The sequence below is a fragment of the Fonsecaea multimorphosa genome, assembly GCF_000836435.1.
Source record: "Fonsecaea multimorphosa CBS 102226 unplaced genomic scaffold supercont1.29, whole genome shotgun sequence".
NCBI lineage: Eukaryota > Fungi > Ascomycota > Eurotiomycetes > Chaetothyriales > Herpotrichiellaceae > Fonsecaea > Fonsecaea multimorphosa.
The window spans coordinates 158,168-185,837 of record NW_015971663.1 but is presented as its reverse complement, the minus strand read 5'-3'; the positions used below and the strand labels follow the sequence as shown (position 1 = coordinate 185,837).

At 51.7% G+C, this 27,670-nt stretch overlaps 9 protein-coding genes across 9 annotated transcripts; 3 read left to right on the top strand and 6 right to left on the bottom strand.

Annotated features, from left to right (window-relative positions):
- Window positions 1-135: 135 nt before the first annotated feature.
- Z520_10306 (uncharacterized protein) lies at window positions 136-1,629 on the top strand (the record flags this gene model as incomplete). The annotated part of the gene is made up of 1 exon (XM_016780799.1): window positions 136-1,629. The coding sequence occupies one exon, from the start codon at window positions 136-138 to the stop codon at window positions 1,627-1,629; it is 1,494 nt and encodes a 497-aa protein (XP_016628092.1).
- A 788-nt stretch (window positions 1,630-2,417) lies between these two features.
- Window positions 2,418-4,853, bottom strand: Z520_10305 (uncharacterized protein; the record flags this gene model as incomplete). Its single annotated transcript, XM_016780798.1, has 2 exons — window positions 2,418-2,755; window positions 2,813-4,853. 2 exons carry the CDS (start codon window positions 4,851-4,853, stop codon window positions 2,418-2,420), a joined length of 2,379 nt encoding a protein of 792 aa, XP_016628091.1.
- An 815-nt stretch (window positions 4,854-5,668) lies between these two features.
- On the bottom strand, window positions 5,669-7,312 carry Z520_10304 (uncharacterized protein; the record flags this gene model as incomplete). Its single annotated transcript, XM_016780797.1, has 4 exons — window positions 5,669-6,356; window positions 6,422-6,854; window positions 6,909-7,202; window positions 7,291-7,312. 4 exons carry the CDS (start codon window positions 7,310-7,312, stop codon window positions 5,669-5,671), a joined length of 1,437 nt encoding a protein of 478 aa, XP_016628090.1.
- A 507-nt stretch (window positions 7,313-7,819) lies between these two features.
- On the top strand, window positions 7,820-8,904 carry Z520_10303 (uncharacterized protein; the record flags this gene model as incomplete). Its single annotated transcript, XM_016780796.1, has 2 exons — window positions 7,820-8,733; window positions 8,790-8,904. 2 exons carry the CDS (start codon window positions 7,820-7,822, stop codon window positions 8,902-8,904), a joined length of 1,029 nt encoding a protein of 342 aa, XP_016628089.1.
- A 324-nt stretch (window positions 8,905-9,228) lies between these two features.
- On the bottom strand, window positions 9,229-11,430 carry Z520_10302 (uncharacterized protein; the record flags this gene model as incomplete). The annotated part of the gene is made up of 1 exon (XM_016780795.1): window positions 9,229-11,430. The coding sequence occupies one exon, from the start codon at window positions 11,428-11,430 to the stop codon at window positions 9,229-9,231; it is 2,202 nt and encodes a 733-aa protein (XP_016628088.1).
- A 2,293-nt stretch (window positions 11,431-13,723) lies between these two features.
- Z520_10301 (uncharacterized protein) lies at window positions 13,724-14,878 on the top strand (the record flags this gene model as incomplete). The annotated part of the gene is made up of 4 exons (XM_016780794.1): window positions 13,724-13,828; window positions 13,883-14,115; window positions 14,215-14,558; window positions 14,628-14,878. The coding sequence occupies 4 exons, from the start codon at window positions 13,724-13,726 to the stop codon at window positions 14,876-14,878; spliced, it is 933 nt and encodes a 310-aa protein (XP_016628087.1).
- Window positions 14,879-15,080: 202 nt separating this feature from the next.
- Z520_10300 (uncharacterized protein) lies at window positions 15,081-16,904 on the bottom strand (the record flags this gene model as incomplete). The annotated part of the gene is made up of 1 exon (XM_016780793.1): window positions 15,081-16,904. One exon carries the CDS (start codon window positions 16,902-16,904, stop codon window positions 15,081-15,083), a length of 1,824 nt encoding a protein of 607 aa, XP_016628086.1.
- A 5,111-nt stretch (window positions 16,905-22,015) lies between these two features.
- Z520_10299 (uncharacterized protein) lies at window positions 22,016-23,482 on the bottom strand (the record flags this gene model as incomplete). The annotated part of the gene is made up of 1 exon (XM_016780792.1): window positions 22,016-23,482. One exon carries the CDS (start codon window positions 23,480-23,482, stop codon window positions 22,016-22,018), a length of 1,467 nt encoding a protein of 488 aa, XP_016628085.1.
- A 1,089-nt stretch (window positions 23,483-24,571) lies between these two features.
- Z520_10298 (uncharacterized protein) lies at window positions 24,572-26,259 on the bottom strand (the record flags this gene model as incomplete). The annotated part of the gene is made up of 2 exons (XM_016780791.1): window positions 24,572-26,036; window positions 26,096-26,259. 2 exons carry the CDS (start codon window positions 26,257-26,259, stop codon window positions 24,572-24,574), a joined length of 1,629 nt encoding a protein of 542 aa, XP_016628084.1.
- Window positions 26,260-27,670: the final 1,411 nt, after the last annotated feature.

Sequence of the window (27,670 nt, the reverse complement as noted above, 5' to 3'; positions counted from 1 at the left end):
TGCACCGCAAGCCTTTCCCTGGTCACAATGGCCTCCTTATATATACGCTCCCTCCTGTCCTCTTCTCGCCCTCGTCTGCCATCGTCCTTAACAAGAACAATCCATCCGTCGTATCGAATAGTATCCGTTGCCAAAATGCACTCCGCTCCCAAGCTCAAAGACCCCTCCCTCCTCATCTCCCAGGCCTACATCAACGGCAAATTCGTCGATGCTGCCTCCTCCGAGACCTTTGATGTCATTGATCCTGGCACAGGCAAGAGGATAGCCTCAGTTGCTGAGCTTAACACCGAGGATACCAACAAGGCCATTGCCGCAGCGGCGGATGCGTTCACCTCTTTTCGCAAGACTCTCCCTCGGGAGAGAGCGACAATGCTGAGAAAGTGGTATGACTTGATGATGGAGAATGCTGACGACTTGGCTACACTGATAACATGGGAGAATGGCAAGCCATTCAACGACGCCAAAGGCGAAGTGGTCTATGCCGCCAACTTCTTCCAGTGGTTCAGTGAGGAAGCGCCTCGAATTTATGGAGATACCATTGGAGCCACCGTTCCGGGCAACAGGATCATGACCTGGAAACAGCCCATCGGTGTCTGCGGTCTAATCACACCTTGGAATTTCCCGGCCGCCATGATCACGCGAAAGATTGGCCCTGCTCTTGCTGCTGGATGTACGGTAGTGGCAAAGAGCCCCGGAGAGACTCCCTTGACAGCCAACGCTCTCGCCGAATTGTCCCGTCGAGCAGGTGTCCCTCCCGGCGTTGTCAACATTGTCACCGCGATGAAAAACACGGCCGAAGTCGGCTCAGTTCTCACCACAGACCCGCGTATCAAAAAGGTCTCTTTCACGGGATCCACGAACGTGGGTAAGCTCCTCATGAAACAGTCCTCGTCCACCCTGAAGAAGTTGTCGTTTGAACTCGGCGGCAATGCCCCCTTTATCGTCTTTGACGATGTGCCCGACCTGGACGCCGCCGTTGCCGGCGCCATCGCGTGTAAGTTCCGGTCCTCGGGTCAGACGTGCGTGTGCGCGAACCGGATCTACGTGCAAGAAGGCATCTACGACGCGTTTGCCCAGAAATTCGCCGAAAAAGTCAAGAACTTCAAGGTCGGTTATGGCTTCGACGATGGCGTGACCCACGGCCCCGTCATCCACGATCGCGCAGTCGCCAAAGTGGAATCGCACGTGCAAGACGCCACGAAAAAGGGCGGGAAGGTTCTCGTCGGAGGGAACAAATTGCCCGACCTAGGGTCCAACTTTTACGCTCCGACAGTTATCACCGGCGTAACCAACGACATGGCCATAGCCCACGAAGAGACCTTTGGCCCCGTAGCTGGGTTGTTTCCATTCAAGTCAGAAAAGGAGGTCGTGGCGCTGGCCAACGATACCGAGGTGGGATTGGCGGGATACTTCTACTCCCGCGACGTTGGACGCATTTACCGCGTTGCGGAGGCTTTGGAGGTGGGCATGATCGGCGTCAACACAGGGTTGATCTCCGACGGTGCCTCTCCTTTCGGTGGTGTGAAACAGAGCGGGTTTGGAAGGGAAGGCAGCAAGTACGGTGTTGACGAGTATGTTGTCATCAAGAGCGTGACAGTCGGAGGAATTAGCAACGACTTACAAGGATGAAGGGGAGGAAGGTGAATGCCATCAGAGATGCATCACTGCTGAGCATGCACCGGACAGGAGAGTGAGAGAAGATGATAATTTAGTGCCCAAATTGTGCCTCATTCAGCTTGTACAACAGCAAAAAGGATGAGGCAGGTCGGGAAAAACACCATATTTCCATCCCAGTGCGCAACTGGAAAATGGGAGAGACAGTTAATGACCCCCAAAGAGTCTTTCCTCGAATCTGTAGAAAAAATACCACGGAGGTGGCCGCCGTATGAAAGACAGCTACGATTTGGTAATAAGCATACCTACCTAGATACCCAGGTACCTGGTATGCAGGGATGCCGCTATACTAGAGAGAAGATGGAATATTCCTATAAGTGAAGATAACCCTATGACCCATAATGGGCGATCAGTTCCGGCTTTACCACCCTCTTCTCAGTAAGCGTTGGGGTGTGCCATTTTATTTTCAGAGACTACATCAAGCGGAGGGGAGACGCAGAATATAGAACAAGTTGGTGGTGGGTGCATGGTCATTCATTGTCCTCCTGTCTTCCTAATCTTCATCTCACTTGGGGCCTTTCCATGTTCTTGATCAACTAACCAGCTCACCACTTGCACTTCGAGCTTCACAGCTAACTTAACGTGTTTCCAGTCCCACCTCTGTCCGTAAAAGCCCATGGTCTGTAGTATCCGGTGGCCGTGACGATGATGTGATAGATCAGCGACCCGGCGAAATACGTCGCTAGTCGCTCGCTCGCTCCAAATCTCCTCCTTTTGAAGCGGACCCTCTTCATAGGCGACCCTCAGCCATAGCGTTCTTTCGCCATCGCTCGGGCAGTTGCAGCCAGCTCATCGATCTCCTCCAGTTGCTTGCTCACTTTCACCAGAAGATCCTCGCACTCTTCCCCGTAAGCTGGATACACCTTGAAGAGCCTCTGCTTGTCCCCTGTGGGCTGGATAACTTCGAGGTCCGATTCGATGGCCTCGATTTCTCTTTCCAACGCCTCGCTAATCTTGCCAAACATATCGGCGATGACTTCTTGAAACCCTTCCCAAAGGTGAGTGCTGAAAGCATCCACAAACTCCTTACTGTCCACGTAGCTTTGCAGCATAGCAAGACGTTTCTTCATCGAGCCGGTACCTATTCTGGTCAGTTGCCGGTGGTCAGGGAGGAGTCCGGGAAAAAGGCGGTACCTACCTATCACTCTGTTGGCTTCACGATAAGTTTCAAGCATACAGTCCGTGAGATAAGAGTCCTGGTGGCCCCCATTTGCATGGAACCTGATTTCTCCCACGACGGTGTGATAGCGGATCATCTCAGCTTTGAAAGTGCTCTTCAAGACGTCCAGCCTCGCCGTAAACGATTTCAGGAAATTGGCAGGGGCTCGCAAATCAGAGCATTGCTTTGCGTATCCCTCGAAAACCGCAATGATATTCCCGAATTCGTTGAGAAGCGGATCAATTGCGACTTCAAAGTCGTGCCAGCCTTGTCCCGTTACCTCCTCGTTGAAACATAGACCCAGTTCCTGGTTCCAATTCCTCGGTCCCATTCTTGCTGCCGTATATATTCCATCATTCTTCAAGCACGAGCGAAATGACCCCGCGGGCCACTCTCCCCATCTTTGGGTGACTTTGAGACAAGCAGCGCGAATTGATTCTGATGCTTCTTTCAAACGCGTGGTGAAACATCTTTCGACAACCTCAAGCATCCGAGTGGCCCAGTTCTCGATCTTTTCTAGACACAGTCTCAGCTCGCCGGCCCCTGGAAGCGGTACGCGATTTTCGAGCTCAAGATCAATTCTGCAGGATTCCACCCATGTTGCAAAAGATCCGACCAGCGCTGGAATCTTCTTGGCCAGAAAAAGATCTGTTGCTTTGAATAAAGTCTCGGCCGGGAGATCCCCAAGATGTTGGCGGAGAGCAGGAATACCACTCAACTCTCGCTCTTCGTCTGTCGTGGCTTTCCAGTACATGACGTTGTCAACGCAGAAGACTTTGAGTATCCCACCCTTCACATACGAGCCGTACTTTTTGTGCAGATCTTTTTGCACCTTCTCGTTCCGGGCTGTAACAAGAAGTTTCGTCATTCTGCGCTCAGCATGCTTCCTTACTTTCTCGTCCGCGTCTTTAACCTTTTGCAGCTCAGCCCTGGCATAGTCGAGCTTAGCGCGGTTCACCATCCTTTCCAGGCCGCGATTTTTGTCCAATTCCGTGGCCGATTTGGTACATATGATTGTGATATTGACGGTTGTGGCTTTCTGCGCCTCGGCCTTGTCGCGGATGAGCTCCAAATTCTGCTGAAGGATGGCCGTATCAGTAGCTCTGGATATAGGGACGACTACGCACACGTCGTCACATTTGGACTGTGCCTTTCGAGCCGCTCTGATCCTCGCGAGGTTTGAATCATTGAATCCAGGCAAGTCGACCAGCGTAAGCCCCATTTCCAGAATGCTGGTATCGGCGAAGACGCTGAAACTTACCACCAGGGGCCACAGACCACGGTCCTGGAGTAGGGTTTGGTGGTCTTCGCATTCCTCTGCAAGTTGTGATTCCTCAACCCATTCGCCGTCTGGTGTCATGTTGTCCGGATACTCCAGCCGGCTAGCTAGTTGCATCAAGTATCTCTTAGCATTGTTCATACTCTCCTCGTCGTCGTGGTACTCGAGCCGGTCCATGTCGAAATCTTCCATTTGTCCGAAGATTGCCTCAATGACATGGCGAGCTGTCTCGCTATCCTCGTGGGTCCTGGGATCATTCCGTTCGAGGTCTGATTTATCGACCGATGAAGGGAGCCAGAAATCACGTAGTAAATCACCTAGGTACTCCCCAAGTTCTTCCAGGACCATTAACTTGCAGCGTAAGATGAAGCGAGCTCCTTGGCGAAATCGATATATGGCGGGGAAAGGAGTCACCGCAGAGCCACATGCACCAGTTTTCGCAAGGTCTTCGTCGAAAAGAGAATTGAGGGTACTGCTCTTTCCCGCGCCGGAATTGCCGATAAAGCCAATGAGTCTCTCCCGCGGCCGCTGATACTTCGCATGGCGTTTGGCTTCTTGAAACAGGCCTTGAGGAGCCCCTCGTGGACAGCTTTCCAATACCGGAACAATCATTTTGGCAATGTTGGTAGCTTGGACGACGGCCACCTCGTACGATGGTTCACGATAAGGAGGATATGGAAACTGGCTTGGTGACGTGACCGCGGACTCTCCATTTGATGCTTTAGCTTGCGGAGACAGCATTTTGACTTTGGCTTGAATTGACCAGAGCGCAACCGGGACGAAGGAGCTGTGTGGGAAGTCTCGATATCTGGAAGGTTCCTAAATTGAATCGAAAGAGTAGCGAGTAAGCAGCGTAAATGGATGGTCGATTGAATTGAATTCGACTCAGTCAGGCCAGTGGATTTGATTAACAACTTGTCACAGCCCACGGATGTGGCGGTGATGATGTTCCGATCAGCCAAAGTCTTGGACAGCCGTCTCAGATCAGAAGCAGGTTGAGGCAGCTGGGGCATCAGAAAGGATGAGCTTCGAATGAGGGGGGATGAGTCGCTGAAAAGAAAGGTGAGAGAGAGGTCGACAAGGGAAAGAATATGTATCAGAGGAAGTCGATATCGAGAGATGAAGAAGTATTTGAGTCTGTGAGGTGTGAGCTGTGACAGAAGGTTTGGAGAAAACACCGCGCCTCTAACAAATGGGAGCTGTCGCAGTGGCGAGGTGAAGCTGAAATCAAATTTCCAAGAGGATGAGATATAGCCACAGTTGAGGAAGGTTGAGAAAGTTGGATTACAAGAGAAAAAGGAGGAGGGAGGGACGGAGGAAGAAAAGGATGGGAAGGGAGAAGAACGAAGGGAGAGAAAGAGGATGGGGGAAGGGTATTTATAATATACGTACCTGCGCGGGTTGGCTATGAGGAACGCACAACAGCTCCAAGAGGTAGGTGAGTTGAATTTGCGATGAAAGTGAATACTTTGTCTACTTCTCTGCCGTCTGAATTTAGATTACTATTGTTGCATGTGGATCGAGACTGAGAGCGAAATGAGGTATAACTGAACACTTCAGGACCACGGCGACGACATTGCGGTGTCAAAAACTGCATGCCCTGCTTCATCGTGCAAGACATCAACCCAGGGAAACACGATCAGCTGCCTGCGTAGATCACTCCAGCTCTGTGCTTTACATAACTGGATATTGCTTCTCACCCACGGCATCAACCAGGCGTCATCCGCTGGGGTGAAGATGGAGAAGGAGCCAACCATGAGTAGCCACAGAAGAAGCTGTGAGGATAATACATTCGGTAGCTTTGTACTTAGGAGACTTCTGCGATAGATGCTGGGCAGAGACGTGTTGCGCGGTCTTACATCCTGCCAGTTAAGGAAGATATGAGACGAGAAGACCAGGAGGCCTAGCCGGATGGCTTCGTCGAGAGAGGTGGAATCGAATTCCATCGGGACAAGTCGATACATTATTGATGTCATTGCCTTCAGCAGGGTCTCTTTGGGCAACTGGCGTTTGTCGTCGGCGGCAGAGTTTATCGTCGTACAGAATCTCTTCAAAAATGTCCATGCTTGGACCAAGTCTGCGTTGATGCCCAAATGGACTGGCTTCCAACGCAGCTCAGCTTCCGAATGGCCTGGATCTTCCGTTGCCAGCATTGCCAGGTCATAGGGCATCAGCGGCTCCAAAGACGGATCATTGGAAAATGTTGGCATAGTGCCATTGTGCAATGCGATTCCCAAGTCACATCTAGAAAGATATGAGAAATAGATTGATGAGAATGGTCATGAAGGACGCCGCTCCAGGATGCTTACTTCAGTAGCTCGATCACCAGCTTCGTGTTGTAGCTAAAAGCAGTTAAACCGCCTCTGATGTCGACAATCTTGCGAAGTCCCTCCATATGCTGCATCGCTGTTTTGTAATCGATCATGAAATGGGCGTGCAAGGCCAGATACAATACAACAAGCACTGTAGCGTCGGAAACTCCGTCTTTACAAGTTGAAACCGACAGTCTCTCGCGGAGTAAGCGCAGAGCTGCAGAATGGTGGGTTATTGCTCGTCTAGCCGCCATGGGTGGTGCCCCGGTAGAGGTATGGAGAATGTAGGCCTGGGATGCAAAAACCGCTGCGTGCACGTAGGCAGCATCGGAGGTCAAGAGCTCGAACCACGAGGTATCAACTTTGGTCTTTCTGTGAAATACGATATATCTCTCCAGGGGGTACATGACTCTCTTTGCTATGAAAGAGACTGGGATTTGCCAGAGGTGAGAACCATGCACCCTGTAACGAGGTAGCGACTTACATTTCAAAAGGTCGTGCAGGAACGGTGGTTCCACAACAGCGGCAAACTGTGTAAAGGAGAGCTCTGAACCTACTTTCCTGGGGATCATGGAGTAGCGCATTTTGATCAATAGGCCTGAAGCTTTATCTTGAACGTCATTGGGGTCCTCGGACTGAGATGGGGCCGCCGTCTTGACAGGCTTGAGGTTTCGAGTTTTGCCCCGGTTCTTCCCAAGCATAACGTATTTCCTGATGAGTTTGCGCTTGGCTGGTTCCGCCCTGCCATTGCCGTCGGTGAAAATGAACGGGATATCTGCTATTTGTGATCTATTAGATGAACAGGCTCTTATATCCGGAAAGCTGGAGTCTCGTTTCTTGCTACTATAAGAGGGACTTGGACTTACCACCTTTTCCAGGAGCAGCCATGTTGAACGTGTGTTCTTGATGATGAAAAGACCACGTCGATTCGTTGTCACCGCATTCACGTGTAGACCGAGGTGCCAGGGAGTCGGTAATTCAGCGCATTGAGGCTGCCTGTGCCCTCAGAGGCTGATATGCAGGCTTGGGGTTGAAGATTGTATACCTAGAAGGTCTAGTTCGAAGGATTGAAGAGCATGTAGAGTTCGGATTTGAAATGCTGGCTGAATTGGAGTTTGACGTTCCAGAGGCGCTAATGATGCAGGAAGATTGACTGCCGTATTGAGTTTAGTGTGGCCTTCCGATGCTCTCATCCCATTGGTAGGTTCCTACTCTCGGTAATAATGAATGCTCCCTTCCTGCCTAGGTACCTAGGTACCTACCTAGGTATTCAACATATATATATACTAGTTTCCCTCGCGCTGATCAGTGTCATCTCTGTAGCTAGTACTCGCTGCTCTGTTGATATCCTATAGCTAAAGTACTTGTCTACAAATACCACCAACCCATCAAAACATGACGCCCTCCTCCAAGGAACTGCCTCCGTCCACAACCCCATTCTTTCCCAACCACTTCGTCAAGAACCAATTTTTCACCAAACCTCAATTCCCTCCTCGAGACACCGACCTTACCGGTAAAGTCGCTATTGTGACGGGCTCCAACACCGGCCTGGGTCTAGAATGTGCTCGGCAGTTGCTCTCCTTCAAGATCACTCGGCTGATCATGGCCGTTCGCACTTTGACAAAGGGTGAGAATGCGGCTGCTGGGTTACGACAGCAATATCAGAATGCCACAATTAGCGTTTGGCAGCTGGATATGACCTCTTACGACTCCATCCGTGCCTTTGCGGCACGTACGGACGAAGAGCTCTCCCGTCTCGACCTCGCTGTTTTGAATGCTGGCGTAGGCTTTGGTGGCTTCAAGATTGTGCCCGCCACCGGGCACGAGGAGACTGTTCAGGTCAACTACCTTTCAACAATCCTCTTGACCATCCTTCTCCTTCCAATATTGAAAAGCAAATCACCAGCTGGGTCGCCCGGGAGATTAACCATAAGCACAGCTATGCTGTCCATCACCGCTAAATTTGGCAACAAGAACGAAGTCCCCCTTCTACCTTCATTTGATAATCAGAAGTATTTCGACCCTCTGGATACCTACTCGACATCGAAACTACTAGGCCAATCCTTTGTGTGGAAGCTCACCGACTTGGTCTCCGCTGAAAGCGTTGTGGTCAATCTTGTTGAGCCTGGCTTCGTCAAAGGCACGGAACTTCACAGGGATAGACCTATCCCCGCCAAATTGTTCATGAGCTTTTTCAAAGCAACGGCTGCCCGATCTGTCAAAGTCGGCGCTTCAACATATCTCGATGCTGCGATCGTCAAGGGCAAGGAGTCACATGGCTGCATCCTGACGAACTGGGAGATTGCCCCGTAAGTTTTCCGGTTGTTGTTGTGTCTTTGCAGCTCCTAATCATACAATCTTATAGGTATGCTCCCTTCCAGTATACACCGAAGGGCAAGGAAGTCATGGAGCGTCTTTGGCAAGAGACAATAAACGAGTTCAGCTTCATCGATACGATGAGCATCCTTAAGTCACTATGAAGGCGTCGAGCAAGCTTGAGGTGAGGATATGGATTTAGGTGCTGGAGTTGGTGCTATTCCGCAAGGAGTTCAGGCCGTGTCAAGGCAGAATCGCTATATCGCAACTGCGGAAAGCGGACATATGTAGTTGTAAGTTGACCCGCTCGGTACCAGTTGGGATCAAGAGGCGAACTGGGTGTGCAGGGACTTTCGACTTGGGGGACCGTGAGAACGGAGGAAGCTATCACTGACAACACGGGCTTCATTCAGCAGTGGAATTCTCAAGTGAGAGACAAATGGGAAGAATCTAATATAAATATAAATATATATATATATATCCCCCGCTTACACCCTTTTCATGTCCGAGCATCGCAGCGAGACATTGTTCAGTACCTGCATCATGGATTTATTGTTCTTCCTCATAGCGTGCTGCAGTGGGGATTCATTGTTGAAACTGGGTGTGGTTGGATTGGCACCCTTCCCTAGCAGCATCATGGCAATGGATACGTCGCCCCTGTACACGGCACGATAGAGCGGCGAATCTCCATTGGAAGAATTGGCTTCGTCGGGATTTGCTCCGCGTCCAAGAAGCAAGGAGACGAGCTGGGTATTCCCAAGGTAGACAGCACGGTATAAACACGATTCGCCGGTGGGACTGTTTCCTCGAGCGTCAGCTCCATAGCAGAGAAGCATGGCACTGATCGACGCATCGCCCCTGTAGACTGCCCGGTACAAGGCCGGTTCGCCGTTGTGGCTCTGCACGTCCGATTTGGCGCCATGAGCCAACAGAAGCGCCGTGACTGCTGCGTTTCCGGTAGAGACTGCCCGATACAAGATCGGCTCTGCAGTGCTATTGACAGCATTGACGTCCGCGCCGGCACTCAACAAGAGGCTGATCATGAAAGAGTCACCGCGCACCACCGCTTGGGAAAGAGGACTGTCTCCGGATTTGTTGGCGACGTTGACGTCCACCCCGCGGTCCAGCAACTGGTTCACTAACGTGCTATTACCGTGGGAGACTGCTAGATTCAGCACCGTCTCCCCTTGCGGGGGCCGTTTGTTCGGATCGGCGCCGTTCTTCAGCAAAATCTCGGTGATCGATGTATGTCCTCTCGAGATGGCCGTGTAAACTGGTGTTTCCCCCTTGCTGTTTTCTGAATCTATAATGCTGTCGACATCTTCTCTGGCTAGAAGTAGAGCAACAATGGATGAATGACCTTGATGTACTGCAACCGATAAAGGGGGGTCACCCTTTCTGTCCTTGGCCTTCGGATTCGCCCCATACTCCAGAAGAGTTCTGACCATGTTGGCGCTGCCTGTCGCGACAAAACGGTTGAGCGGGGTGTCTCCGTCTCTGTTTCTCTGATTTGGATCACTACCGCTCTTGAGTAACAATTCCAAAATGGAAGAATCACGTCTGTTGACTGCGAGGTCAAGCATCGTATCCTTCCCAACCGGCCTTGCGTGGGGATTGGCACCAGCCTCCAGGAGCGACGTGACGTTCTTTGTTTGCCCGCGAGCCACGGCAAGGTACAAAGGTGTCTCGCCGGCCGAAGTTACTTCTTCAAGGCCCGCAGTCGACTTTTCAATCAGCATCTTGAGAATACTCGAACGGTCGGATATTACTGCCGTCTGGAGAGGGCTATTTGCTCCCGGGGGCCGAGCTTGGGGGTCAGCGTTATTTTCCAGCAATAGTTTTACAATCGACTTGTCTCCCTGAGAGACTGCCCGGTAAAGTGCTGTCTCGCCTTTCTTGTTTCTTACCTCAACGTCACATGAGCTATGTTCAAGGACGCGGCGGACTTCCGACTCTTTACCTCTGCCAACAGCTTTGTGGAGTGGAGTTTCGTCTCCTTCCCATTGCAAAGAATCTTCGGTGAACAGAAGGATGATTTTGAGGCCGCGAGGCTCAAAAAAGCCGGTGTTCCATTGTGCGACGACAGTTTCAAGTCTGATTCTCCGCAGACGTGAAGGGTTTGGAACAGCTCCGCTCTCTGACGTCGATCGCTTTGTCGGTGGAAGAGACAGCCTGTCAACCAACTCTGTAAGCTCCTCCGGCCTTGACTTTGCGTTTTCGAGACTGCTTGATGAAAATTGCCGTGTTCTGGCCGTCGGACTTGGCCTAGTCGCCTGGTTTGATCCAGACGAACCTTCGCCGAACACAGGAGGAAACAGATGATTCAAAAATGTTGTCCAGTCATATTCGTCGACTTCCCGTAGTGGGAACAGAGAGTTGCGTATGGGATACGGTGTTGTCTCTTTGCTGGCATGTGGATTGACCACAATTGTATGAACAAAGAAGTCATGCGGTCGTGGACGACTGGGCGGACGAAGTTCAAAGTACGGCGTTGCCGAGATGAACCCGGACTGCTCAACTTCCTGGGGGCTGATATCCCGCAGGCCAGGTTGTTGCGATGGGCTTGCGGTGTCTTCTAAAACGTGGGGCTGCAAGTTGACAGCAGTGGACAATTCGTAAACAGGAGCTGCAGTTGATCGTACATTCGGACTGGGGTCATGAGCGTGATATGGTGGCGGAGCTTCATTCATTTCGTGTCAGGGACAGAGGGTCCAGCCAACTCTTTACAGGAGGCGCCGTGTGAAGGTGTCGAGATGAGCAATGAATACTCGGTATTGGAGATATACCCATTTATACCAAAACTGCTCCTTGGACGCTTAGGCTAGTGAGGCTAGGCACCGATAATCCCAGCCAGGTTCCAGGCAGAACCATTCCACCGAGGGCTGAAGGGCCCGCCTTCACCCAGGCTTTTAGCCCCCAAAACGGACCAATCGTCCAATGTTTCCGAGACGATCAAGGAACAAAGCTTTCGCTTCTTTGTCAGCCTCAGGCCTTCCTTGCCAGCTTTCTTTCTTGCTTCCGCCTTCAGCAAATGGGGCCCCTCAGATCACTGATGCCGACGCTCACCATCTCTGGTATTCGTCCTATATACAGATCTTTCTGCACATCGATAGTCTCCTGCTCGCTGACCAAGTGCATGAGTACCTGTGACTTCGCAGCGATACTAGGACGTTCCCATCGCGAGGGGTCAAAGACATTATGGTCGAAACCCAAATGTCTGGGCTGTGGCGAAGGGCGTGATTGCAAACAGCCACCGATGTTGAGTGGTGGAACAGTTAGCACAATGTTCCGTATGTCTATTGAGTGAGACTCGACAATTGAATTCGGGGAAAGCAAACCCACGCCATGCGGAATATGCTCACCGAAACCGACAATTCTTTCTGGGGACCGTACCCGTCTAGAAATCGGTTCGGTGAAGATGGGGTTGATGCGGAAATCCGCCCTAATACAGACTTTAGGTAGGGCAAGGACACTTCTGCGTCGGTGACTGAGTATGCTTCCAGGCCGATAACCAGAGGCAGACGACTGGCGTCAGTCTCGGCAACGCCGTTTTCCATCTGGCCGGATCTTTGGAGTAGGTGATAACACAACGAAGTCGTCGTCGAGCTTGTCGTGTTTTTCCCAGGTATGGTAAAGAGTATCGTGTTAGCGATGACTAGAGCGATCAAAGATAGCAGAGACTCACATGACACCAAAGGCCTCGGTCTCGACGTCTATTAGCTCAGCCTTTCTCCAGTGTCGGGCTCCTGCGGGCACATTCGCCATCGAGAACCGCGCATGCCCTGACGGCCCTTGGACAGTCTTTGAACTCCATGGGGAGTGATCAGAGGGAGGTATCCTTTGAGCCGTTTCGTCATCAACAGCCATGCTTCCATAATGGCTGCGCTGGAAGTATGTATTGAGCACTAAGGCCAGCTATCCCTCCTGACGAGGATACAGGATCCTGTTAAGCCTTCTTCAGTCCACGCCCTCAGACAACGTCCTGGGAACTCGCGCTACAAATTGCATACGAAACCAACAGTTTACTAGAAGCCAGACTACCTGACAATGAGGGTAGAGTATGGTCTCGAAATGACTTCATAATGTCCTCCATCGACGAATCTTGTTCGAAGGCTGCTATATCCAGAGCACGGCGATATACCACTTGCCGGATTGGCTCACCCATCCCTACAAACCTTTATCCAGATGCTTAAACTGGCTGTTAGAGCCATCTTCGAAATTTGATATTCTGCCCTCTTACCGGTGTCTTTGCCAAATTCCGAGGATCTGTATCGTGGGAGAAATGTAGAGTCGCGAAGCACTGTTGATCGGACCACAGAGACATGCAAGGCAGTGTGCACGGCCACGTATGGGTCCTATGAATGTTGGTGACTTAGATCGCGGCCTGACGGCGGCGGGTTGCCTCGCTCTAAAGAAGTGATTCGACTGATGAATCATTACTTAGATTGGTCGACTCACACGAAATGATGCAGTGCCGACTTGTACTTGCTGTAGGTGTGCTAAACCTTGCGGGGCAAGAATACTAGATACTCGGTACCTCGCACCGAGTACGCAGTAGAGCCTCCGCTCCACTAACCATTCCCGGAGTGCCGCGCGCTGGTGTCTGATCCGGAATAGTGCACAAGCCCAATGCACCGCCCTGCCACCAATAGTAAATACCGCGCGACGCTTTCAAAGGACGTAAACTGGGATGCCTGGAACCAAACTCAAGAGAGCTCGTTTGCACGCTGTGCCTCCTGCTTCCAATGCGACGTTTATGAACTCCGGCGTCATAGCTTATAAATCTGTTTAACGGGCTTGACGCAGCATGGTCTCCACCACCAGGGGGAGCTCAAAGAGGCAGACGTATATATAGACGTGTTGTGGAAGGTTGTTGGAAGACCTCAACTTGCAACTCTAATTCCACTTCCAAGCTTTCCATCCAAGTTGCTAAATCACTACATCTGTCCTCGTCTTTACCCTTCCCACAGCACCAGAATCAACATGGTTACAGTCGCAGTCGCCGGAGGCACCGGTGATCTTGGCCGCACGATTGTCGATGCGCTGAAGGCGAGCCCAAAGCATCAAGTCATTGTCCTGGCACGCAAGGTAACCAGTTTCATACTGGCATATTCCGTGTGCTGCTGACAAACTGTTCTGTAGGAATCCAAGGGTCGAGAGATGGACGTTCCAGTCTTTGGCGTGGACTATGCAGATATTGAGTCCGTCACTCAGGTGCTCGAGCAAAACAAAGTCCACACTGTCATATCTGCCCTCGCTATCAGGGGCCCGGTGGAAGGGGCATCCGAAATTAGCCTCGTGAAGGCGGCAACAAAAGCTAACACGACGAAACGCTTCATGGCGAGTGAATTTGGTACTCTGGCCCCGGAGGAGAAGTTAGTAATATCCACTTTTCCCAACATCCAGGTTGATACCGATCGCCAGCAGAAGCCTGAGGACATTGAGCTAATTGAGCTTCCCACCGAATGAAATAGAGACCTGCAATTGCCGCAGCACGAACACCGTCTCGCGACAATCGCCGAGTTGCAGAAGACCGACCTTGAGTGGACCAGACTTCACAATGGCTATTTCTTGGATTACTTCGGCATACCTTACATCGAGAGCAACATGACGCCCGTTGCGTTTGCCGTTGACATGGCCAATAAGGCTGCAGCGATACCGGGCACGGGTAACGATATGACGGCGTTCACATACACAAAGGATGTGGCCAAGTTTGTTGTTGCGGCGCTCGACCTGGAGCACTGGGACGAGGCTTTGTTCTGCTATGGCGACAAGGTGACGTGGAATGAGTTCCTGGCTATCGCGGAAGAAATGAGAGGTTAGTCCCGTTGGTTCGCCGCCGTTTCTCGTGCCCAAAGAAGTACTGACATGAGCAAACAACACTCAGGTTCAAAGTTCACCGTGGCCTATGATAGCGCCGAGAAGCTTGCGAGCGGCGAAATGACCGAGCTGCCCTCTCACCCTGCGATTTATCCTTTCTGGCCAAAGCCGTACTTTCAGCAATACTTTTCCAAGTTTGGACTGTACGTCATGAAAGGCCTGTTCAATTTCCCCGAAGACGCCACCCTGAACAAGAAATTCCCCGAGATCAAACCAACCACGGTCCGAGAGATGCTCGGTGTCTGGGTTGGAAAGTAGGGTTGCATTGGAGAGATTGAGACAAAAGTGCTGGCCGAATGATTGTCCACAGATGCTTGGGGACGCCTTCACTGCGAGCGGAATGGGTAAATTGGCTGCAATACTGGTCATTGTCGCCGTCTTCAGAACATTCAGCAGCATTCATGAGTGTCTGAGGATGTTTCGAATCCAAGTATCTTTCAACATCCACCTATTCTGTTTCCTAGACCAGCAATGCTGGTACACCCAGAACTCGAAGGCAAGCTGCTATATCCCACGTTTCACTATCCAGCAGGTTTCGACTCTCCCACACTCTCTCCATAATCTTCCGGACTTCGGCCAAGGCACCGACCAGGCCCAAGTCGTCCATGGTTGCCAGCAAGTGTCGAAACTCCTGTTCTTGCTCGCCCGCCCCGGACATGCAACCGGCCACACAAAGCGGCCATGCTAGTGTTCGGAGATGATCAGGGCAGTTAATCGTCCGCAGTAGTTCGAGGATTCGAGACACGTCAGAGCGGATTCCTGCATTAGACGGATGCCAGCCGGAAACAACTACTGTAAGGTACACGCGAGCAGCGTAGGCCCAAATCTGTGTCGTTGTGGTTGACGGCCTCGAGGATGTGGAAGACCCACCGGTGAGGTAGGGCCGAGAGTTGAGGAGAGGGTTTTTGCCAGCGTCTGAAGTTGACTTGTCAAGGTTTGACATCCCATCATTCAGGGCTCGAGATATCTCGTTCTCTCGGTCAAGCAGTTCAGTCATTGATAATCTCTCAGCCTTTTTCATTTCCTTCTTCCAGGCATCAAGAACAGATATCTGACTAATTACGAGCAGGACCCAGTTCTGGCAGCCCATGATGGCCGACAATTGGAGCGGAACCGTGCCAAACTCGGGCTCACCAAGGTCGTGAGGATCCAGAAGATCTGAATGATACTCAAGTAGCCGAGGTGGCTGCTCCAAGGCCGTGCTGGCAACGATATCGATGAAGACCAGGAGGCCAGTGAAGAAACGAAACCCGGCCTGCTCGGGGCTCCAAACGTAGCCGCTGCCAGGTTTGAGGCCGAATTGAAGAGGCTGAAGAGGCACATCGATTGCATCCAGAGCCGCAAGCAGCTTGGACTCCGATCCGGCGGTTGTCAGCCACATTTCTTCGAAGAGTGCGAGAGCAGGCGTCAGATGAAGGTTCCAATTGGCAGATCTGCCCAAAGCCGCCTCGAAAATCAGGAACTGAGTGATGCTCTCCATCACCCGTGCTCGGTCAATGAGCGGGGAATGTCGGCCACGAAGCCTGAGATCATGCACGTCGTGCTGGATCATCTCGAAACACGTATCTATCTGCTTCCCAACTTTCTCCCAGAGCTGACTCTTGCACGAGCTATGTTGCCCCGGGTACGCATCAATCAAGGTGAAGATGAAGAAGTACGTACCCAAGCTCATGGCAGAATGGTAAGCAAGTCTGCTTCGTCTGAAGAGGGCCAGCACCCAGCTCCGGCCGGTTTCATGAAGGCGTGGCCGGTAAAAAGGAAACAACAAGGGGAATACGTAGTCCAAGTACTTAGCCAGAAAGTCGACGTCGAAATCGCGCCCACGTGCCAGCATGGGGAGATGGTCGTCGACTTGCTCGTATTCGTCGAGAAATCCAAGGATCGACGCAGCCCACTGCGCCCTTTCAGACTCCTTGCCTGAAGCGGGCCTGGTGATTTGGGAGTATCCGCTGGGGACCTGCGGCTGCAGCGGTCTCGAGGTTTTATCGACAGCGCTTTGTCCCGACTCTAGGATGAAGTCTCGAACTCCTGTCCCGCCTGTGGTGACCTGGGTTGTTTGCCTGCTTCGCCGGCAGTCAGCGCCTCGCTTGATCTCGGCTTTGACCCTCTCCGCCATGGCCCTCTGTTCCCTCCCTCTATCCATCCACTCTGGCTTGACAGTGCCAAAGTGGCAGGTGATTTCCAAGGAGGTGCAGTTCCTGCATTTCGGTCTCGTGCCAATGCACCTCTTCCGACGAAGACGACAAGTCCAGCAGCCACCCCCGCTGTTCCCCTCACCAGCCATCGGCGAAGAATCGTTTAGCTGGCCGATGTTCCAATTTGATCACAGATGAACTGTGACAGGAAAGATGCGGAAAGTAAAGTGTTGTGTGCAACAATCCAGTCTCAAGGGCGAAGCACCAGTAGCAATAGCAGGGGTACCTGGGGCCTTTCGAAATACAACCCTAACTACTCAACCGCTCCCATCTGTCCAGGCGGCGATTGCGAGACAGATTTTGGCAGCTCACCACGCGCGGACAAATGCATCACACGGTCCTCGGCAATATATCCAGCTGTCTGCCTAGGTGTGCTGTGGCGAGTGTTTTGATGACACTCATGCATTGCGGCCGAACTAGCCGGTATTCAATAGTGTCGATCAGCCGGCGGCCGACAATTGCTCCGCGTCCGAGCAATTCGAAGTCATGGCTTTGTCGATTGTCACACAACCGCAGATTCCGCCATTTACCTCGTATTTCTGCTCGATCTCGGTCGCTGCTTACCATCTTGTCAATCACTTCCTCCAGCGCCGTCCAGCCTTGTCATGGATTCAGCGGCCGTAAGGCCAAGGCTTCTGCGAAGTTTACGGGGTAGAGGGCATCTCCCAGCACAAGCCAACCGTGGCCTATACGACTTCAACAATGCAGCAAACCGTCCAACCTACTAAGTGGCAGATGGCGCCATTCGCTGGAGCAAACGGTTCCATACGGACCGGAGAACTCGGAACTAACGCAGAGCTGCCGAGTGACATGCATTAACATGTCTTGCACGCAACTGAGCATCGTGGAGTCTCCAAAAACCATCAACGGTCTCCGCATACGAGTATCACCCCGTGGCCACCGCTAGAGTACAGAATAGAAAGTCAAAAGCAAGGCCACTTCCAGCATTAAGTCCCTCCGAATTGGTAACCTAACACCGTAAGAAGGCAAACCCCCAAGGTAAAATGATGGGCGCCGGTCGTCTTTGCCTCGACCTTAAATCGTATTCTCGTTATGTTTAACCCCTCCGCATGCGATGCCTCGTATAGATGAAAAGTGTAACGACTCAAAGGCTTCTGTCAGGTATGCGAGACTTGTGGGTACCAAGAGGACCCATGGGGCGTCCTACCGGAACGGCTTTGAAAAGGTCGTGTCGTTCCACGAAGCGCTTCTCCTTGGAGTAGAGACTCCAGCTGCAGGTGGGAAGTTACAGTCGCTGTTAGCTGATCGACAGAATGAGCTTAGCTTCCAGCGTAGGTAAGGTTAGCTTGAATGAGAGGAGAAGGCTATCGCTTGTTGTCTTCAAGTTGATATGAGTCCAATAGGAAGTATATCGCGATTCTCTTTCAGAGATTTGTGGAGGGGGTTGTCACCAATTCTGGTACTCATTCAACCTTGCTAGTCAACTCGAACGATGTGGTTGAACATCACAGTTGCCGCACAAGAGCGCAACACAGGAGGAACTCAACTGAGCGAGCCGGCAAGAACGGCAGGGGAATTGAATTTGGTCTACCGCGGTATCCCTAATGGATTCCGTGAAAGTTGGGCGACATACCTACCTCTTCGAGGTTGAGGTCAGTGAGATCCTTCGAGCAGGCCTCCAGATCTTAGTGCCAGCGGCACCAGCACCGGTAGTCGGTGGGAGCTGATGCGCCTAGTGAGCCTCATCCCGTCCACACAGGGACACGGACGTACTGGAGTCCGCAGCCTGCAGTCCACGGCACTTCTGGCACCCCAGTCTGGCACTGACCGCCAGGCTCAAGCGACTTAGTCTGGGCAACAGACAGGCACGCTGACTCCCGATTCCACGCTGTCACGGCCTCACCACAAGGCACAGCAAGTGCTCTGTCTTTTGATCAAGTCTTTTGGTCGTGTGCGAAGGAGGTCGTGATTTGCTGGAAGTCCCAATCCCCAGTTGACCCTAAGTCACCTCGCAGCTCATTACCCCGCAAGCCACCCAACGACAAGTCTCTACTCATGCTATTTCATGTACGTAAGGTTGCCGTGGTCAATGCCGGTAAAGAAATAGCTGAAAATCTTAAAGGAGGGTGGAGTGCGGCCGGAGGGCACCGAACTAGCTCGTATCGGTCGCTGTCGCTGAGAGGCCGCACTTAAAAGACTTCCTCTGTCTGATAAGATGCGAGCTATCTCGTACTCGACTATTTTTATATTCCGTGTCCTCATTTTGCCATGCTATGTGCAGCAGCCCCTCATGCACACAACGCCTCTGGTGGTAGCTTTTGTCTCGCTCGAACTTGGTGAAAGTGCTCGTTGTAGGCTGAAGGAGAATCCAGGCGACAAGAGGGTGTGATGAGGCTATTGATCACCTCCCCAGTCAAGCTACGCCTCTCGCGACAGGCCCTACCCCAGCTCTCCAGATGATCTTGGAGGGTGCTGTGATGAAGGGGATGACGACAGAGACAGTCAAGAAACTGAGGAAGAAAGGAGGGGGCGGGAGAAGCTGGAGAAGGGGCGCAAGGGAGGCTGCTGGGAGCAGGGAGAGATCTCAGAGTCGACAAATGGTGTTGTTCTTCTTTCTCATCACTGGCTCGATTGGATATCCATGGCGATGTCAGTAGACAACTGACATGGAGACGGAACAATCGGCTGGAATGTCGACAATTGATGGGCTGTGGGTTGGTTCATTTTAGTTCTTCAGCTGCTAGTCCTTGCCGCAGCTGCATTATGCGCCGAGCCAACTAGTAAGAGTAGCAGCCATCAACCATCGACCACCGACCAGTCATCGGCCTGCCAACTCTCGTTCATCTCATCATCATCCTGCACCCAGCACCCAGGACCCAGCTTTGTGTCCCGACGTGTCCTCGTGCATCCCCATCCAGCTGATGCGTCCTCGAACAGAATTAGTCCGCAAATATCTGCTCTCTACCATCTCAAACCCTAATCCCTCCCCGAGGCGGCAAAGAGCAACCAGCACTGGTGGACGTGGGGCAAGTGGTTCTGATCTAGATCGATCACCTCGAGCTCATGATGCCCCAGGTCACTCCTACACGGGCCGCTCTGTGGCCTCCGATTTTGCTCCTTCACCTTTACTCGGGTTTGTGGACATAGTGACAAACAGAGGGTGGATAAGCAAATCACCAGGACGAGCCAGACACTGAGGGCGCAGGGTGGTGTATCTCGTAACAGCAATCGATCCCTTAAGCCGTACAACCCGCCAGGCCGCCAGAGGCAAGCAAGAGACGCTCGGGAAGAGGTCCCGCAAACCTTAAGCACAATGGACACACCGTCCATGTTTCTCGTGATTGGGTCGACACCAAGCCTTAGCCAGACGCTGGGGTTCCCGTGAGTTTCTTTTGCTGCGACAGGTGCATGGGTCGGACAAACTGCTCCAATCCTTCAGATGAACATGCATTTGTCTGCGCTTTCTGCAAAGCCCACAACAACGTGCATCCACTAACCTCGAAGCCCACAACAACCACAAGAACATGACATCTTCTGCAGAGCGTGATGCTGCCGTTGGCGCCACCATTGACATGCGCAGCTTGCTGGGGGGAGAAGACGTCACAATCACAGCCAGGGCTCTTATTTCATATCATCGCCCACATATGCTCTGAGGCTGCCTCATATATAGAACTACTCCTAACCCGCCATACAAATTGAGCCTTCGTTGCAGCTGGAAAGCAAAGAACGTTTTTGTGTTGCAAATTTATCGTGATTGGCACATCTCGGCCACAGGCCCGAAAACCGTCGACTTTTTCTTTTACAATATTGTGTGTCGCGCTTTTGACACAACAACATGTGCCACTACGAACGGACTGACTTCCAATGTGGCGACTTCAGGTGGGGGAATATGAGATTTCGGTGTGCACGACAGACACGCATCGGAGAGACATGCCCTGCCACTCTCCTCGACCACACAAACCTAATCAAAGTCAACACAGACTGTAGGATATGCCAACAAATCGGTACAAAATCAAGAAGGCTGCATAAGGAAGAAAACAACATTAGGAGATGGCAATCTGAGGGTAACAAGTTCCAGCTTATCATGATCAAAGCCGAGAAAAATGCAGAACATCTTCGAAACGAGATTGCCACATTGAAAAAGAAGCGCACGTCAGTTCGATTGAGCCCCGGAGAAGGTCGCGGCACCTCTTTCCGCGGACTACGCCTCCCGGGTATGCAGATATAGGGGTTTGTCTGAGCGTCAGTGTCACCAAGGGTGACTTCTACCGCACCACATCGCATTGTAGGTGTGCGTTCCGCCGGCTGCTAAGCGACTCTGGACGCGGTATAGGCTGTGGGCCACTGCTTTCGAGGATGGGTAAGGAATGAGCGAGACACATGCCAGATGTCTGTGGCATACCATGGATACCGAGTTTCGATGAAGCGTGCGTTATCATTTGGAACATCAGAAAGGAGCGATCAAACCAAGAAGATTAAGCCAGAATCATTGTCAGGCCCCTCAAAACACCGCCTTCGACCGCCGTAGGTCGACGGCGATGACAAGCAGTTTTGGTCGGGACATGAGATGAAGAAATTTGAGAATACATGGATGATGATGACCAAAAGGGTTGAGCGACTTGTTGGAAAAAGTTGTTGGTCAGGTCGGCGTTCGTCTTTCTATCTTGCCATCGAATGGAGTGTCGTCGAGATGGCTTTTTCATTGGTTTGTCTTCTCTTGCGCTGGGACAGAGCGATTTGGATAGTGCCATAAGTGGACGATGATTGTGGAAGAAATGCAAAGCACTCCTAGGTTTCGCGAAACTCGGGTCTTTAGTGGCCACTTGTTGTTGCTTTATCATCTTCCTTCCTTTGATCTCTCCGCTTGATGTTTTAGGCATGACTGTCGTTGTTCTTGAAGATGACCCTGGGTAATTTCTGTAGGCAAATCTCGGCTAAGTGTTTTTGGCAGTGTCCCCGTCGAAAGGAGGCAGCGAGAGCCCTGCTGCTAATATCCATTTTTACATCGACAAATCTCATTTGGACCCAGGTACGACTTCGGAGTCTGTATATTCCCTAGGCAGCATTCCGAGCAAGGCAGATATGAACCAGCGAGAGCATAGGAAAAGAAGAACCAATGCATGCGAAATACTTGTGACCTATGATCTGGGAACGTTTGCCAACGGCGAGGCAGCCAGTTCAATTGGGATCGGACACTCCACTTCTAATCTGTTGGCTGGTCTAGCAATCTTCCGTTGTTCTAGACCTTGATAGTGAACGGATCCCGGACCTCGTCGCTTAGGTCGATCATGACGTTCTTGAGCCGCGTATATTCCAGTAACGCCTCAGTGCCACGTTCCTTGCCGTATCCGCTCTGCCCGTATCCGCCGAATGGAGCCATAGCGCCACTTGTTCGGTAGGTATTGACCCAGATCTGACCGGCCTTGAGTTGACTGGCCATCTTGTGGGCACGTCTGATATTCATCGTCCAGATTCCGGCAGCAAGGCCAAAGATGGTGCCATTCGCAATCTTAAGCGCCTGCTCGTCGGAATCAAATGGGATAACAGCAAGGACGGGACCGAAGATTTCCTTTTGAGCAAGGTCGCTGTTCGGGTCGACATCGCCAAAGACGGTAGGAGCGACGAAGAGTCCTCCGATCTTTTTGCTTGCTTCCCTTCCTCCCATCAGTAATTTGGCTCCGTCTTTCTCGGCTTTTTCAATATGCCGATGAATCGATTCCCATTGTGCGGCATGGGCAGCAGGTCCAATATCCGTGTTCATATCCTGCGGGTCGCCAAATCTGATTGATTTGATCCTCTCCAATATGCCCTGGACCACAGTATCGTATACCGAACGATGGACAAGTAGCCTTGAGCCTGCGATACATGTTTGACCCGATGCTGCAAAAATACCCGCGACACTTCCTGGGATTGCCCGGTCCAGCTCCGCATCATCCAGGATGATGTTTGCCGATTTACCTCCAAGCTCAAGTGTAACAGGAATAATATTTTGCGCGCCCTGCTGAGCGACTATACGTCCAATGTCGACGCTTCCTGTGAAGCTGATACGACCAATAGCCGGGTTGGTTACTAGAGCTTTGCCAACTTCTGCCTTACCCACCACGACATTGAACACGCCGGGGGGAAAACCAGCCTTCTCCACGAGCTTCGCAAAGTAAAGTGTACTCACTGATGTGTACTCCGAGGGCTTGACAACACAGGTATTCCCTGCTGCTAAGCATGGGGCCAATTTATTGGTAAGTATGCCAATGGGACTGTTCCAAGGAGTGATCAAAGCACAGACGCCAAAAGGCTCGCGCAGGGTATAGTCGAAGATCTGCGGGTTGTCCATCGGCTTCACCTCGCCAGTCAATTTGTCAGCCATTCCAGCAAAGAACCGGTAGTTTCTGGCTGAGAAGAACATCTGGCTCTTTGTCTCGCGCCGAATTTTGCCATTATCGGACGTCTCGATTATGGATAAGGTTTCCGCTTCTTCCTCAATCAGATCAGCCAGCTTGTTCAGCAACTTGGCCCTCTGCCCTCCAGAGACTTTGCCCCAGCTTTCAAAGGCCACCTCGGCCGCCCGGACTGCAGCCTGCACATCTTCGACAGATGCTTGGGCCACCTTTGCCCAAGGCTCGTTGGTGTACGGATTGATGGTGTTTTCACTTGGGCGGCCACCCTGGCATTCTTTGCCATTGATATAGAGCTGATATTCTTGGGCCATCCTCTCTGGAAGTGCTCGTCTAGGAGGTTGATCAGTATAGAGAGGAGACCTGAGCTAAATTAGATGTCGTCGCTGATAGACTTTCCGAGTGTTCCTCATTGAGTGTCGATTCAACTGTATCGGCCTCCTAGACTAGCACTCCGCAGCAGTAAGTGGTTGCCGAGGTCGTGTAGACGCAGCGAATTTCCGATTGGAGCGTGTTCTCCCCAAAAGGATTGAGGATAGTTGTCCGGTGAGGGGGAAGGTGGTGACGATCAGAGGTCGCAAATGGCGAGCCGTGGAACGGGTATTCTGAGATGCCTGCCGACATCGTGTGGACTTTGGATTGTTTGACGCAATGCATATTCAGCAGATTACCAGACACGACGTGATGCAGGCTTGAGACAAGAGTTGGTAGTCGAAATGATTTAACTTTAGGTGAAGGGTTGGACGATAACGGGACGTCGAAGTGTGAGCCGGAAAGTTACCCGGGGCCCTAGTAATCGTAGATCGCTACCTAGGTACGTAGCGGGCTAAGTACCATTACCAGGATAACCGCCTAGACAAGAGAATTAGGGGTGCCCTCAGGTGGCTGCTATACCCGTTTTGTAGGCTGTTGCTTCACTATAGGTACTGTAGGTCTCTACCTGGGTAAGCAGCTCAGGCGCCACAATCAAATTGCCTTCCTGTTGCAGAGGCACAGAGGCGCCCAGATGACACCAGTCTCTCAGGCTAACATCTTTGTCCACTGCCCAAACCCTCCCTTCCACCAGCTCCTAACGAACCCCCTGACTGACGTCCTACGTTTCTTGTTCAAAGCTCGGTCGGAAGGCAATCTCTGGCTTCTGATAGCAAACTTCGGGGGAAGAATAGATGTCCGGGACCACGAAGCTGGCCGTGCGCCCCTTGTTAGGTCCTTCCTTCGTCCTGCGGAAGCACTTTAGACGTTGGACTCCTCCTCAACAAACTCAAACTTTTCACCATTCTCGGCCTTGTCCTGCTCAAGAGTCCATTTTGGCTCATCCAGCTCGTCCAGCAAGATGACCACAGGTCCGCTACGGTCGAAGAGGGAGTCGTAGATTCATATCATGGCGACACCTATCGAGACCATCAAGCCAAGTCCAGGTCTGCGTACTTCTTCGCTGCAACCTCGTCACACCTCTTCCTATAACCTGGGGCAGGTCCCATATATCGTGCAATGTGCCTCTTTTGTTTATGAGCAAGATTCTTGTTGATGCCTGTCATCCAAGAATCGACCTCATTTGTCAAGAGGCCCTCAGAGCATTTGTGGACATGCTCAGTCCACTCCTCCACTCCTTTTTCAGTCGCTTCAATCCGCGTAATGTTGTTGTCTCGGCAATAACGTATAACGTCAGCAATCCAACCGACTGCAAACTCGATACTTCGAGGTATGTTGCCAAACATCTGGTGAGGTCCCATGACCATCATCATATTAGGAAAGCCACGAACGAACAAACCCAGCTGTGTGCGAGGGCCATCGCTCCAGACGTCGTTCAGCTTTTTGTTATCAACCCCTTGAAAGTCGACCGCCGTAAAACATCCTGTCACAGCGTCAAAGCCCGTTGCGTATATCAGGATATCCAGCTCGAATTCTTCGCTGCGAGTTTTGAGCCCTTTCTCTGTCACCCGCTCGATTGGGTCCTCTCGAAGGTCGACCAGTCGGACGTTATCTTGGTTGTACGCCTCGAAATAATGGGTCTCCATCGGTATCCGCCGCGTCCCCCAGCCGTGGTCTTTGGGAATGAGCTTCTCTGCCGTCACGGGGTCTTTGACCCGTTCTCGGATTTTGTTTGCAAAGAATTCGCTACAAGCAGCATTTGCCTGTCGGTCATATGCCACGTCTGGAAAATTGCTGACCCATTTGGCAAACCCTGGTCGCGAATATATGTCCTCCCAATGTGCTATCTTGTCCGTTTCGGAGATCTCGGTCGACTTCCTGGGCTCTGCCGGATGTAGAAAGCAGGTGGCTGATTCTTTACATTTCTTGAATATCTCAGGATATTGCTTGCGGATTTCATCCATCTCTTCTGGAGTGATTTTCGCGTTACGGAGTGGAGCCGACCAATTCGCTGTTCGTTGGAATACCGTCAAATGACCCACGGTCTTCACAATCTCCTGAATGATTTGTATCCCCGTGGCTCCTGTGCCTATTATTCCCACTCGTTTACCATGGAGATTGAGGGGCTCCCGTGGCCATCGAGCGGTGTGGAAAGACTGTCCCTTAAAGTCGTCGATTCCAGGAATATTGGGAAGAGTGGGTTTATTCAACAGGCCCATTGCGGTAATCAAAAACCTCGAGGTATATCGTTTACCCTTGTCATCCGTCAATTCCCATGATCGACTGGTGTCGTGGTAATGCGCCGACCTGACTTCGGTGTTGAACTGCATATCTCGTCGCAAGTCGAACTTATCGGTCACGAATTGGATGTATCGCAATGTCTCGGGTTGAGGGGCGAAATGCTCGGTCCAGCTCCATTCATCCAGGACCTCCTGTGAGAAGGAGTAATTATAAGAATAACTCTCGGAATCGAAGCGGGCACCAGGATATCGATTCCTGCAGACAACGTCAGCACCGTCCTCTCTGTCCGCCCAGCAGCACCCGGTGGCACCCACCAATACCATGTCCCTCCCTCACCCGTGCCAGCCTCGAGGACTCTGGCTTTCAACCCCAGCTCCCGCATCTTGTAAAGGGAGTAGATTCCACTCAATCCTGCGCCAATAATCAGAACGTCGAAGTCGAGTTGGGTCGCCATTGCAGAAGAGTCTAGTTCGCCCATTGTTGATCAGGTTGATTGTTATTCGATGCAGCGTCCAAATAGTCGGGAGAGACAACACATTGGTGATGAAGACGACAGCGAGGGTCATGTTTGTCGCCATCTATGGCTATCAATGCCGCACTTCTCCGCGCACGGAGACACCTGCCGAGGCTCATCATAGCGTGTCTTGGTCGTGCGGAGTGAGGAGAGTCCAGCGACGCGTTATGGGCGTGCTAGGCACATGGAGTCGTCAGTCGATTTGAAGATCCGTCCATATGATCATTTGGTTGGTGGCATGAGACAAATGCCAGATTTTGGAGGCATCTCCATCTTTGAATATAGGCTGAGGCTCTGATCGTCCACTGCGCAGCCCCCGCCCCAGCACACCAGGCATCGCCTGTCGAATGGCGTAGTTTGAGATTTGGCGCATCCTTTCAAGATGCTTCAAGCAAGAGTAAATGGTATGTATAGCTCTTACTGTATATGTAGGTAGTAGAGACCGTACTCACGACTCACCCCTGTATTTGTATTAGTATTGCCCGGGACAAAGATATACCACACACCGTTTTGCCGACCAAGCCCACGGCAGATCCGAGAAAAAAATAGAGAAAATTGAGAGTACGACAGACTGATACCTGCAGCTTCGTTCGGTAGTGCGTTCTCTGGCCATCTGACCATCATTTGATAAGTCGGCGGAAAAATTTTACTCTTGTGGCTGGCGTTTTCATGTGTACATCCCAGGGTGAACGCCATTCTAGAGCGGACTTTTCGGTACGCAGAAGTCATGTTTCGCCAAAGAGACAGTAAACAAGCCTCAAGTCAATGGAGGGCCGGCATCCGAAGATGGCATTCCTACCCCAGACAATGACTCGAATACTTTCAAGCCACATCCTACGCAGTTGGTATAGCCTGAGGGGGTGAGTGGTACAGGCATTGCCAATTCCACACCGACAGGTCGATGGATGGAGACGTAAACCATTGCGAGCCTTGACTAACCAGTGAGCGAAGACTTATTGACAGCGAGCATCCCAGCTACTCGTTAGCCCCGGAGAAACCCCTCCAGATTCAAAGTTTGACCTTGCCTTCAGCCTGACTCGTTTTCCGTCCGACTTCCCTTCCATTTTCATCGCTGGACCGGTAAGGTTATTTACAACAAGATACACCGATCGGGGGTATTCTCCGCGCTCAAAAGCCGTTTCACGAAGTCTCTCCGGACGTGTCGCTCTACGTCTCTTAGCAGATACGCAGAGAATGTGCGAGGTACACTTCCACGCGATCCAGCCAGCTGATGCTTCTGGTACACCGAGACAATTCAATGGAGCCACTTCACCTATTTGTCGTGTACGTAGACGGCAGCAACGTCCTAGGAGTGTGCTCATTAAGACAGAACAAAAGTACAAGCGGCGACACTCCGAAACCGTGGGGCCCGGCA